Below are 14,839 nucleotides of genomic sequence, written 5' to 3' on the forward strand. Positions count from 1 at the left end.
TCCTTATGTTTTTTATCCATCTTTAGCACAAAGATTTAAACTCCATCATGTGCTTATTTATGTGTTCTAAATGTGTTCTCCAGTTCCATAGTTCCATAAACACTTCCTGTGTTTATCTGGTTCCAGCAGCAGGTTCCAGCTCACTGTGGTCTTTTATTTATTCACTTCATTTCTTTATTGATGGAAAAGGAGAGATATTTTATTGAGGCAAAACATGTGGTGTGTTCTCGTGTCTTATATCATTGTATGTGAGATATTTCGAGCCTGAGACGTGTTTAGTATAAAAAGTGTGAGAAAGTGAAGGTGATTAACAGGTGTGTGTGTGTGTGTGTGTGTGTGTGTGTTATGCTTGTAAAAAATTAACTGGTGTGACATTGAGGAAATACAGTTATAAATAAAGACTAGCTGAATTCTGCTGATCTCTGTGCAGGTTCCTCCGTCTGCGGAGTGAAGATGAAGCTTTTTTTTCTAGCAGCACTTTTGGGCCTGAGTTTTTCCCAGCACGACCCACACACCAAACACGGACGCACATCTATCGTTCACTTGTTCGAGTGGCGCTGGCAGGACATCGCCCAGGAGTGTGAGAGATACCTCGCTCCTAACGGCTACGGAGGAGTTCAGGTACGACTTCATCCCAGTCGTCATGCAAACTCACACGATCATTATTATTATCAGTAGTAGGAGTCATGATGTACTGTAGATAATAATAATGTACTGAACAGAGCTCATTCTAGTAAAAGATATTATTTATACTGCATTGTGATGGTGTGGATTATATATTGTGATCTGCAGGAGTGGATTGTGTTGATTGAGGTGACAAAGATCTAATAACAGAATAACAGCTGTATAATAAACCACTGGAGTCTGATGTCTGCTTTCATACACCTTTACACCTCTAATGTTTATTGATTTGACAGATTTCTCCACCCAGTGAGAGCATCGTCCTCACCACACCATGGCATCCCTGGTGGCAACGATATCAACCAATCAGCTACAACCTCTGCTCCAGATCAGGAACGGAGGCGGAACTCAAGGACATGATCACCAGGTGCAACAATGTCGGGGTAAAATGTCTCTCACACACACACACACACACACACACACACACACACACACACACACACACACACACACACACACACGTACAGTTTAGTGAATGAGTGTGATATTGTGAGTGCAGGTGAATATTTATGTGGATGCGGTGATTAATCACATGTGTGGAGCAACCGGTGGTGAAGGGAAACACTCAAGCTGTGGGACGTTCTTCAACGCCAATAGTGAGGATTTCCCTTCAGTTCCATACTCCAACTGGGACTTTAACGATTGGAAATGTTCCACCAGCACCGGCGACATTCAGGACTACAACGATATTTATCAGGTGTGTACTAGTGAGCAGTGTTCAGTAACATACATTAACACCCATCACCAGACCCATCACTAATCCCCATCACCAATCTACTCACTAATCCCCATCACCAATCCACTCACCAATCTACTCACTAATCCCCATCACCAGACCCATCACTAATCCCCATCGCCAATCCACTCACCAATCTAATCACTAATCCCCATCACCAGACCCATCACTAATCCCCATCACCAGACCCATCACTAATCCCCATCACCAATCTACTCACTAATCCCCATCACCAGACCCATCACTAATTCCCATCACCAGACCCATTACTAATCCCCATCACCAATCTACTCACTAATCCCCATCACCAGACCCATCACTAATTCCCATCACCAGACCCATTACTAATCCCCATCACCAATCTACTCACTAATCCCCATCACCAGACCCATCACTAATCCCCATCACCAATCCACTCACCAATCTACTCACTAATCCCCATCACCAGACCCATCACTAATCCCCATCACCAGACCCATCACCAGACCCATCACTAATCCCCATCACCAATCCACTCACCAATCTACTCACTAATCCCCATCACCAGACCCATCACTAATCCCCATCACCAGACCCATCACTAATCCCCATCATCAGACCCATCACTAATCCCCATCACCAATCTACTCACTAATCCCCATCACCAATCTACTCACTAATCCCCATCACCAATCTACTCACTAATCCCCATCACCAATCTACTCACTAATCCCCATCACCAGACCCATCACTAATCCCCATCACCAATCCACTCACTAATCCCCATCACCAGACTCATCACTAATCCCCATCACCAGACCCATCACTAATCCCCAGCACCAATCCACTCAATATTCCACTGATAATACCACCTCTAACCCCATGAATAACTGAGAGTCTTTGTCCAGGTGTTGTGGGTGGAGTCATTATCTTTAATTGTGTTGTTTAAGCCTGATGTGTGAATATGTTTCCATGGTGATGTGTGAGGTGTTGTTTTGCTGTTGTTAGGTGAGAGACTGTCGTCTGGTCAGTCTGCTGGACCTGGCTCTGGAGAAAGATTACGTCCGTAGTAAAGTGAGTGAGTACATGAACAAGCTGATTGATATGGGCGTGGCCGGCTTCAGGGTGGACGCCTGCAAACACATGTGGCCTGGAGATCTGAACGCCGTCTACAGCAACCTGAACAACCTCAACACACAGTGGTTCTCCAGTGGATCCAGACCTTTCATCTACCAGGAGGTTCTCTCTTTCACTACACTCTGTGTGTGTGCGCATGTGTGTGTGTGTGTGTGTGTGTGTGTGTGTATGTTTGTGTGTGTATGTGTTCGTTTGTGTGTGTTTGTGTATGCGTGTGTTTGTGTGTGTGTGCACGTGTGCGCATGTGTGTGTGTGTTTGTGTGTGTGTGTGTGTGTGTGTGTGTGTGTGTGTGTGTGTGTGTGTGTGGGTGCATTTGTGTGTGTGTGTGTGTGTGTGTGTGTGTGTGTGTGTGATTCAGCAGTGTGGTGTGATCTGTAATATAAGATGATTCATGTTTAATTAATACAATATATTAAGGTTGTAGGATGTGTTTAATGCTGATTATTGATAATTGATGATGTTTGTCAGGTTATTGATCTCGGTGGAGAGCCAATCAAAGCTTCAGAATATTATGGGATGGGCCGAGTGACCGAGTTCAAATACAGCGCTAAACTGGGAATCGTTCTCCGCAAATGGGACAACGAGAAACTGCGCTACCTGATGTATGAGAATAAACACACGATGAGTTTTTAATTGACTCAGATCTCTGTACACCTAACACTGTGTTTGTGTGTGCGTGTGTTTTCAGTAACTGGGGTGAAGGTTGGGGGTTCATGCCGTCTGATAAAGCTGTGGTGTTTGTAGATAATCACGATAATCAGAGAGGACATGGACCTGGAGGAGCTTCCATCCTCACCTTCTGGGATCCCAGGTATTTATTGCTTTTTATCTCCAGGTGTAGACGTCACAGCACCAAAAATCCTCTTATAGTAAGATAAATATATTTACTGTAATCTTCCTACAGTACAGTGTGTATATTTACCACCTGCATGTGAATGCAGGAATCTGATTGGTCAGAAGGTGTGAGTTGTTGACAGGTTTGTATTCATGTGCATGATTTAATACATTGCGGTTTCCATAGTAACCACAGTTTGTTCACAGGGGTGTGTACAGTGCATTCTCATCATCAAAATATTTAAAATAAATCTTTTGTTTAAAGCAGTAAAATGTATAATTGATGCGGTGAGGATTTTTCTTTACATTTATTACACATTAACTCTGCAGTGTGTCCTCCTTACACCCTCGTGGTGCAGATTATTTTCATGTAATTATACGTTATATCACACAGTATGTAATTATTTATCTAATCAACAGTTTATATAGATACATTATGGATATTGTTATCCATTTATAGTTACATTACCTCTGGCTGTTACACGGTGCTGACACTGGAGACTAAATAAAACTAAATAAGGTCAATGATCTTCAATATGATCTGGTGGTATTATACGCTGCTGTGAATGAGCTGTTGCACTTGATTATTAACCTGCACTACTGTCAAAGCTGCTGTTATAGAAAATTCATCAAACAGAAATCAGTAAAAATGTAATAAAATGTAATAAATGTCATGTGCAGGTTGTATAAAATGGCTATGGGGCTGATGTTGGCGCATCCATACGGTTTGACCCGAGTCATGTCCAGCTACCGCTGGAACCGCAACTTCATCAATGGAAAGGTACAGCAAGGAACCAAACATGTCCCATTAAACATGATATTTATATAACAAAAATGTAAAATATATAAATGTAGAAAAATGCAGTCCAGCTCTGTAACAATGATCTCTCATCTAACATCACAGCTACCATTATGTTCACCTTTTTGTTCGTTTCTCAGATTAAACACTTTCTTTATTATTTAAGTCTGATTCAGTATAAAGATGGTGAAGGTTAAAAGATTATTGTGCTCTTCAGGATGAGAACGACTGGATTGGACCGCCGAGCTACAGCGATGGGAGAACCAAGCCGGTTCCCATCAACCAGACACGACGTGTGGAGACGGCTGGGTGTGTGAGCACAGGTGGAGGCAGATCAGGTAACACTCTCGCCTTCATCCATGTGGAACAGGATAAAAAATCTGTTTTATTACAGCTGCAGGAGTTTCTCCACAGGAACATGGTGATTTTCCGGAACGTAGTAAATGGACAGTTGCTGGTGAACTGGTGGGACAATGGGAACAACCAGATCGCCTTCGGTCGCGGGAATCGCGGCTTCATCGTCATCAACAACGACGACTGGTGAGGAGACTGTTACTGCACCCTCTGACCTAGAGCTCCAGCCCCTGACCCAGAGCCCCACCCTCTGACACGGAGCTCACCCACCTGACCCAGAGCTCCACACTCTGACCCAAAGCTCCACCCCCTGACCCAGAGCCCCACCCTCTGACACAGAGCTCCACTCTCTGACCCAGAGCACCACCTCCTGACTTAGAGGTCCACCCCCTGAAACAGAGCTCCACCCCTAACCCATAGCTCCATCCCTGACCCAGAGCCCCACTCTCTGACCCAGAGCTCCACCCCCTGACCCAGAGCTCCACACCCTGACCCAGAGCTCCACCCCCTGACCCATAGCTCCATCCCTGACCCAGAGCCCCACTCTCTGACCCAGAGCTCCACCCCCTGACCCAGAGCTCCACACCCTGACCCAGAGCTCCACCCCCTGACCCAGAGCTCCACACCCTGACCCAGAGCTCCACCCCCTGACCCAGACAGTATGAAATTAGAAAATGGAGATAGTAAGAAACATATTTGTTTTTTTATTTTCTTTCTTGATTTCTTTCTTTATCTGTTTTTTTTTTCTTATTCCTTTGCTTGTTAGTTGAAGGATAGTTTAACCCATGGTCTAACATCGAACAACCATATCCTGTTTTCTCTTTAGGAATCTGGACACCTCCCTAAACACTGGTTTGCCCAGTGGCACCTACTGTGACGTCATTTCTGGCCAGAAGGAAGGAGGCTCATGTACAGGAAAACAAGTGCACGTGGGTGCAGATGGACACGCCCATTTTACAATCAGTAACTGGGATGAGGATCCATTCATCGCCATCCATGTTGATGCGAAACTCTAAATTAATTCATAATAAACAAATAACTATGTGATCACGAGGCCGTGTGCAGTGTGGTGTTATTTATTTACGTTATGTTCAATGATTCTATCATAAAAAGTTTCTATCATAAAAAAAAATCTCTGTAAATAATTTAATTCGTGTTTATTTGTGTTGCGCTTTTAATAATGAACGTTGTCTCAGAGCAGCTTTACACAGATAATGTGGAGATAAAAATGAATAAGTTCTTTATAAGTGTAAGTTTGTATAAAGTAGGCGTGGAGGATCATCCTGGTACAGAAGTTCACTCAGATACTGTGGAGTGAGAGCGTTAAGTGCTTTATACGTCAGTAGTAGTATTTTATAATCAGTGTGAGATGGAATTGGGAGGAGTGTAGACTGATTATAACAGGGGTGATGTGATCATATTTTCTAGATCTAGTGAGGACTCTTGCTGCTGCATTCTGAACTAACTGAAGCTTATTTCTGCACTTACTCCAACACCCAGAGTGTAACTTATACAAACTTATACAGACTCGGAGATCTGATATTCCACAAATAACGACTGTAAACGTGTCAATACGTGTCTCACTGCTGTTTACAACACTGTTATAAAGCACTTCATATACTGTAGTTATACAGCACTAATACAAGAGAAGATTAACAATTATCTTGATCATGTGATCTGTAATCAGAGATGAGGGTCATGTGATGCAACATATTCCACAAATGTTATTTGTTATGTTAATGTTAATAATAAATGTTTTAATAATAAAAAATTAATAAATGTTATGTTTTTATTTATTATTTGTGTATTTCAATATTTACTTGTGTTTATATCATCCGCAAACATCATAGTCCACAGAGACTCCTGTCTTACCTCATCCTTCAACCTGTCCATCACCACTGCAAACAGAAAAGGGCACAGAGCCGATCCTTGATGCAGTCCAACCTCCACCTTGAACCAGTCTGTCGTTCCTACTGCACACTTCACTGCTGTCACACTTCATACATGTCCTGCACCACCCTCACATACTTCTCTGACACACCTGACTTCCTCATACAATACCACAACTCTCTCTATACTTCTCCATCAACATTCTCAAAGCAAATAATGCGTCTGTGGCGCTCTTCCTCGGCATGAAACAATGGAGGGTGATTTAAAAAACTCCAATATTATAGCACATGATCAGATTGAAATCTAAAATATTTTTCTGTGTAATGAAGTGCAGCTGGTGTGTGTAAACTCTACTGTGAGGAACACAATCTGAACTCTCGATGCTCCAATAGAGAAATAAATAAAGCCACACAATTTGCTCAAATTTGATATCTGTTCATATTTATTTATATTCATATATTTTTTATATTATTTACATATTTATTATATTTATAGATATGTGCCGTATGAGCAGCAACAGTATTATATTTATTCATAATACACAAATGAAAGGAAAAGGAAGAAAAAGCACAAACCCTTACTGTCCAACAGCTCTCACACTTCAGTGTTTATAACAGTGTTTATTACAGGTGTATCTCACACACAGGAGTGGGTCTCAGATCAGTGCTTTATTTATCCACTTCATCATCTCACTGGGATTTTTTCCCCGTTCAGCTTTCACACCATCGTCACGTCTGTTTCACCTGAGTGCAGCTCTGACACAGACCTCCATGCCCTGCCACACACACACGCACACACACACACACACACACACACACACACACACACACACACACACACACACACACACACACACACACATACACACAGAGCAGTGAGACAGCAGAGGTGACATTCACCAGCTCGTCTCACAAAACAATACAGAACTACTGACAAATTTACAAATATTCTCTTTATTCCTTTTTATATTACACTCCAATTAAAGTTTATTATAATCATTATATTGATAATATTATCATTATTATTATTATTATTATTATTATTATTATTATTATTATTATTATAATTATTATTATTATTATTATAATTATTTAAACACAAAACAAAATAACACACTTCCAAAAAAATATTCAGTTTCTTACTTTGTAAGGTAACTTCTTGACTTTGAAGTCCTGAGTAGATTTTAAAATATTAATATATTATTAATTTTATTATTTTGTATAATTTTCATTTGATTCCTTTCTATGACAGTAATCTTGTATCCAAAATAATACTACTACTAATAATAATAATATGTGGTGCCAATGATGATTACAGCGAATCCCAGACTCCTGGAGATTGTAAAGATAAAGTAGATGATTATGGCTCTTAGTCTCTTGACTTGGCAGATGGTAGAAGATGTTCATCCAGCATTTCTGACAAGATCTTGGGGAATAACACATTAAACCGAGGTTTCTCAAAAGACAGTGAGCTTTGTAGAACTGTCAGTTAGTCGTGCACACACAGGCTTCACTGTTTCTCATCATCACATTACAGTGATGTTCTGTGGTCCAACACTGTTGCTGGACCCGATCGAGTTTTGTCTCAGTTTGATGACACAGACGTCAGCGGCGTGAGCAGTCCAGTGCTTCTATAGTGATTATTCTCTCTGTGTGTTATTGTGATGATGATATTTGTGCTGCTGTTTATTATTAGGAGAGTGTTTTATCCTGCTGGGTGGTGAATTATTGACCCGTGTAGTGCGTGTCAGACTCGGACAGCTGTTCAGTCTGATTAGAGAGACGAGTGTCACAGTAACAGGTCAGAGTTTGCACTCTGTCGTTCTCACTGATACTTTCTGACATGGCCATCAGCTCATCTCACACACACACACACACACACACACACACACACACACACACACACACACACACACACACACACACACACACACACACACGCACATTTCCTCCTCTTTCCTCTCATCCATAATTCATTAAGCGCTGTGAGAACTCAGCTGTCAGTTCACATATGCTCTTCTGCAGTGAGTTTGTAAAGTGCTGAAAAGTCTGAGTGCAGTTTTAGCACCTCGGCTGTGTCCCAAATCTCACTCTATACACTACACACCTATACACAATACACTACACACCCATACACAATGCAATATACACAATACACTACACACCCATACACAATGCAATATACAATACACTATACACAATACATACACACCCATACACAATACACTATACACAATACACAATACACTACACACACAATACACACACACTACACACCATACACAATACACTACAATACACTACACACCTATATACAATACATACACACCCATACACAATACACTACACCCATACACAATACACTACACTATACACAATACACTATACACATATATACACTATACATAATACACTATACATATACATAATACACTATATACACAATACACTATATATAATACACTATACACCTATATATAATACACTATATAATACACTATACACAATACACAATACACTATATACACAATACACTATATATAATACATTATACATAATACACTATACACACACATACACAATACATATATACACTATACATAATACACTATACATAATATAATACACTATACATACACTATACACTACACACCCATACACAATACACTATATACATAATACACTACACACCATACATAATATACACAATACACTACACACCCATAATACACTATACAATACATAATACACTATATAATAATACACTATACACTAATACACAATACACTATACATATACACCTATACACAATACACTATACACAATACACTACACACCTATACAATACACTATACACACACACTACACACCATACACAATACACTATATACACAATACACTACACACTATACACAATACACAATACACTATATATAATACACTACACACCCATACACAATACACTACACACCCATAATACACTATACACAATATAATTATACACCCATACACAATACACTATACACACACACTACACACCTATATACAATACACTACACACCCATACACAATACACTATATACACTATACACACCTATACACACACACTACACACCATACACAATACACTACACACTATACACAATACACTACACATACACAATACATACACAATACACTATATATAATACACTACACACTATACACTATACACCCATACACACACTATACACAATATACTACACACCCATACACATATATAATACACAATACATAATACTACACACCCATACACAATACACACTATACATATAATAATACACTATAATACACTATACATAATAATTATACACAATACACTACACCCATACACACTATACACAATACTATACACTATACAATACATACACTATACACAATACACAATACACTATATAATAATATACACAATACACTACACACCCATACACAATACACTATACAATACACTACACACTCATACACAATACACTATACACCAATACACAATACACTATACACATACACTACACCCATACACAATACACTATACACAATATACATAATACATATACACACACTACACACCCATACACAATACACTACACACCCATACACAATACACTATACACTATACACTAATACACTATACACAATACACAATACATTACACACCCATACATAATATTAATACACTACACACATATACACACACACTATACACCCATGCACAATACACTATACACAATACACTACACACCCATACACAATACACTACACACCTATACACAATACACTACACACCCATACACAATACACTACACACCTATACACAATACACTACACACCCATACACAATACACTATACACCCATACACAATACACTATACACAATACTACACACCCATACACAATACACTATACACAATACACTATACACCCATACACAATACACTACACACCATACACAATACACTATACACCCATACACAATACACTATACAATACACTACACACCCATACACAATACACTATACACAATACACTACACACCCATACACAATACACTATACACAATACACTACACACCCATACACAATACACTACACACCCATACACAATACACTACACCATACACAATACACTACACACCCATACACAATACACAATACACTACACACACCCATACACAATACACTATACAATACACTACACACCCATACAATACACTATACACAATACACTACACACACATACACTACACCCATACATAATACACTACACACCATACACAATAATACACATATACACAATACACTATACACAATACACTACACACCATACACAATACACTATACAATACAATACACTACACACTCATACACAATACACTACACACTATACACAATACACTATACACCCATACAATACACATATATATTAATACACTATACACCCATACACACAATACACTATACATACACTACACCCATATACAATACACTATACACAATACACTACACACCCATACAATACACTACACACTATACACAATGCACTACACACCCATACAATACTATACACCTATACAATACATATACAATACACTACACATATACACTATACACTATACATATACAATACATAATATACTACACACCCATACACAATACACTATACACCCATATACAATACACTATACACAATACACTACACCCATACACAATACACTATACACACCCATACACATACATAATACACTATACACAATACACTACACACCAATACATAATACACTATACACAATACACTACACACCTATACACAATACACTACACACCCATACACAATACAATATACACATACACAATACACTATACACAATACATACATACATAATACACTATACACAATACACAATACATAATACACTATATAATAATACATACATAATACATTATACACAATACACTATACACACACACTACACACCCATACACAATACACTATACACAATAATACACACCCATACACAATACACTACACACCCATACACAATACACTACACACCCATACACAATATACACATATATAATAATACACTATATACAATACATACACAATACACACATATACACAATACACTACACCCATACAATACACTATACACCATACACAATACACTATATATAATACACTATACACACATACACAATACAATACACTATACACCCATACACAATACACTATACACAATACAATACACATACACTATATATACACAATACACTAATACACCCATACACAATACACTATACATACACTATACACTATATATTAATACACTACACACAATACACACTATACACCCATACACAATACTATACACCATACACAATACATACATACACAATACACTATACACAATACACTATACACTACACACCATACACAATACACTATACACACTATACACAATACACTACACACCCATACACAATACATATACACTATACACTATACACAATACACATACATAATACACTACACCTATACACAATACACTACACAATACACTACACCATACACAATACTACACACCCATACACATATATACACTACACACCTATACACAATACACTATACACTATACACCCATATACAATACACTATACACAATACACTATACACACACCTATACACAATACACTATACACACATACACAATACACTATATAATAATATAATATACATAATACACTATACAATACACTACACACCATACAATACACTATACACATACACTATACACTATACACTATACATAATATACATAATACATATACACAATACACTATACAATACACTATACATATACACTATACACCCATATATAATATACACTATACACAATATAATAATACAATATACATAATATACTATACACAATATAATATACATAATACATATACACTATACACAATACACTATACACTATACATAATATACTACACACCTATACATAATAATACATTATACACAATACACTACACACCTATATATAATAATACATAATACATATACACTATACACAATACACTATACACTATACACAATACACTACACACCTATACACAATACACTATACACTACACACCTATACATAATACACTATATACATATATAATATATATAATATAATAATATATAATATATACATATACACTATACACCTATATAATAATACACATAATATACACTATACACAATACACTATACAATACACTATATATAATACACTATACACCTATACATAATACATATACACTATACACCTATATATAATATATATAATATAATACACTATACAATAATATACATAATACACTATACACCATACACAATATATAATATATATATAATACACTATACATAATATAATTACACACCCATACATAATACACTATACACTATACACTATACACTATATAATAATACATAATACACTATACATAATATAATTACACACCTATACATAATAATACATAATACACTATACACAATATACACTACACACCTATACATAATACATAATACATATATAATAATACACTATACACTATATATATAATATACATAATATATACACAATACACAATATATAATATACATAATACACTATATAATATATAATAATATAATATAATAATATAATTATATATAATATATATAATATACACTATACACCTATATACATAATATAATATACATATACACTATACACCTATATAATAATATACACTATACACTATATATAATATATATATATAATATATATAATATAATTATACACCTATATATAATATATATAATACACTATACACCTATACATAATACATAATATAATACATACACTATACACCTATATAATAATATAATACACACACTATATACAATACACTATACACCTATATACATAATACATAATACACTATATACACCTATACATAATAATATACACTATACACATATACACTATACATAATATACACTATACACTATATAATATATACATATATACATAATATACAATACACTATATATAATATATAATAATATAATATATATACATAATATTAATACACTACACACCTATATATAATATACATAATATACATAATACACTATATAATATATATAATACATATATATAATACATATATAATATATATAATATATATATATAATAATATAATTATAATAATAATACACTATACACCTATACATAATATAATATATAATAATACACTACACCTATACACAATACACTATACACTATACACACATACACTACACACCTATATACATAATACACTATACACTATACATAATATATAATAATACACTACACACAATACACTACACACCTATACACAATACACTATACATATACACTACACACCATACACAATACACTATACAATACACTATAATAATAATACACAATACACTATACAATACATATATAATTATATATAATATATATAATATATATACATAATATAATATACATAATATATACATAATACATAATATACAATACATAATACACTATATACACTATACACTATACATACACTATATATAATATAATTACACACCTATACATACACTATACATATAATTATACACCCATACACAATATAATATATATAATACACTATACACACACAATACACTACACATATACATAATACACAATACACTATACTATACACTATACACATACACATATACACATATACACAATACACTATACACTACACACATACACATACACACACACACAATACACTACACACCTATACACAATACACAATACACTATACAAAAACACTATACACAATACACTATACACAATACACTACACACCAATACACAATACACTATACACTATATAATATATATAATATACACTATACACTATATACACTATACAATACACTATACACACTATACACTATACAATACACAATACATATACACACACACAATACAATATACACTATATATAATATAATTATACACTATATACATAATATAATTATACACTACACCTATACATAATAATAATTATACACCCATACACAATACACATATATAATAATACACAATACACACACAATACATATACACTATACACATATACACTATACATCCATACACAATACACTATACACAATACACTACACACCCATACACAATACATAATATATACACTACACACCTATACACAATACACTACACTATACACTACACACCCATACACAATACACTATACACACCTATACACAATACACTACACACCCATACACAATATATAATATACACTACACTACACACCCATACAC

The 14,839-nt window shown here is 35.5% G+C and overlaps 1 protein-coding gene across 1 annotated transcript; it reads left to right on the plus strand.

Annotated features, from left to right (window-relative positions):
• Nucleotides 1-407: 407 nt before the first annotated feature.
• Nucleotides 408-5,574, plus strand: amy2a (amylase alpha 2A). Its single transcript, XM_046875835.1, is given in 11 exon segments — nucleotides 408-621; nucleotides 918-1,064; nucleotides 1,181-1,378; nucleotides 2,405-2,635; nucleotides 3,003-3,136; nucleotides 3,223-3,345; nucleotides 4,050-4,149; nucleotides 4,385-4,445; nucleotides 4,448-4,505; nucleotides 4,582-4,707; nucleotides 5,348-5,574. Coding segments are annotated over 11 exon segments (1,536 nt in total). The 5' UTR covers nucleotides 408-453; the 3' UTR covers nucleotides 5,538-5,574.
• Nucleotides 5,575-14,839: the final 9,265 nt, after the last annotated feature.

This window comes from Silurus meridionalis, chromosome 20, assembly GCF_014805685.1.
Source record: "Silurus meridionalis isolate SWU-2019-XX chromosome 20, ASM1480568v1, whole genome shotgun sequence".
Lineage (NCBI taxonomy): Eukaryota > Metazoa > Chordata > Actinopteri > Siluriformes > Siluridae > Silurus > Silurus meridionalis.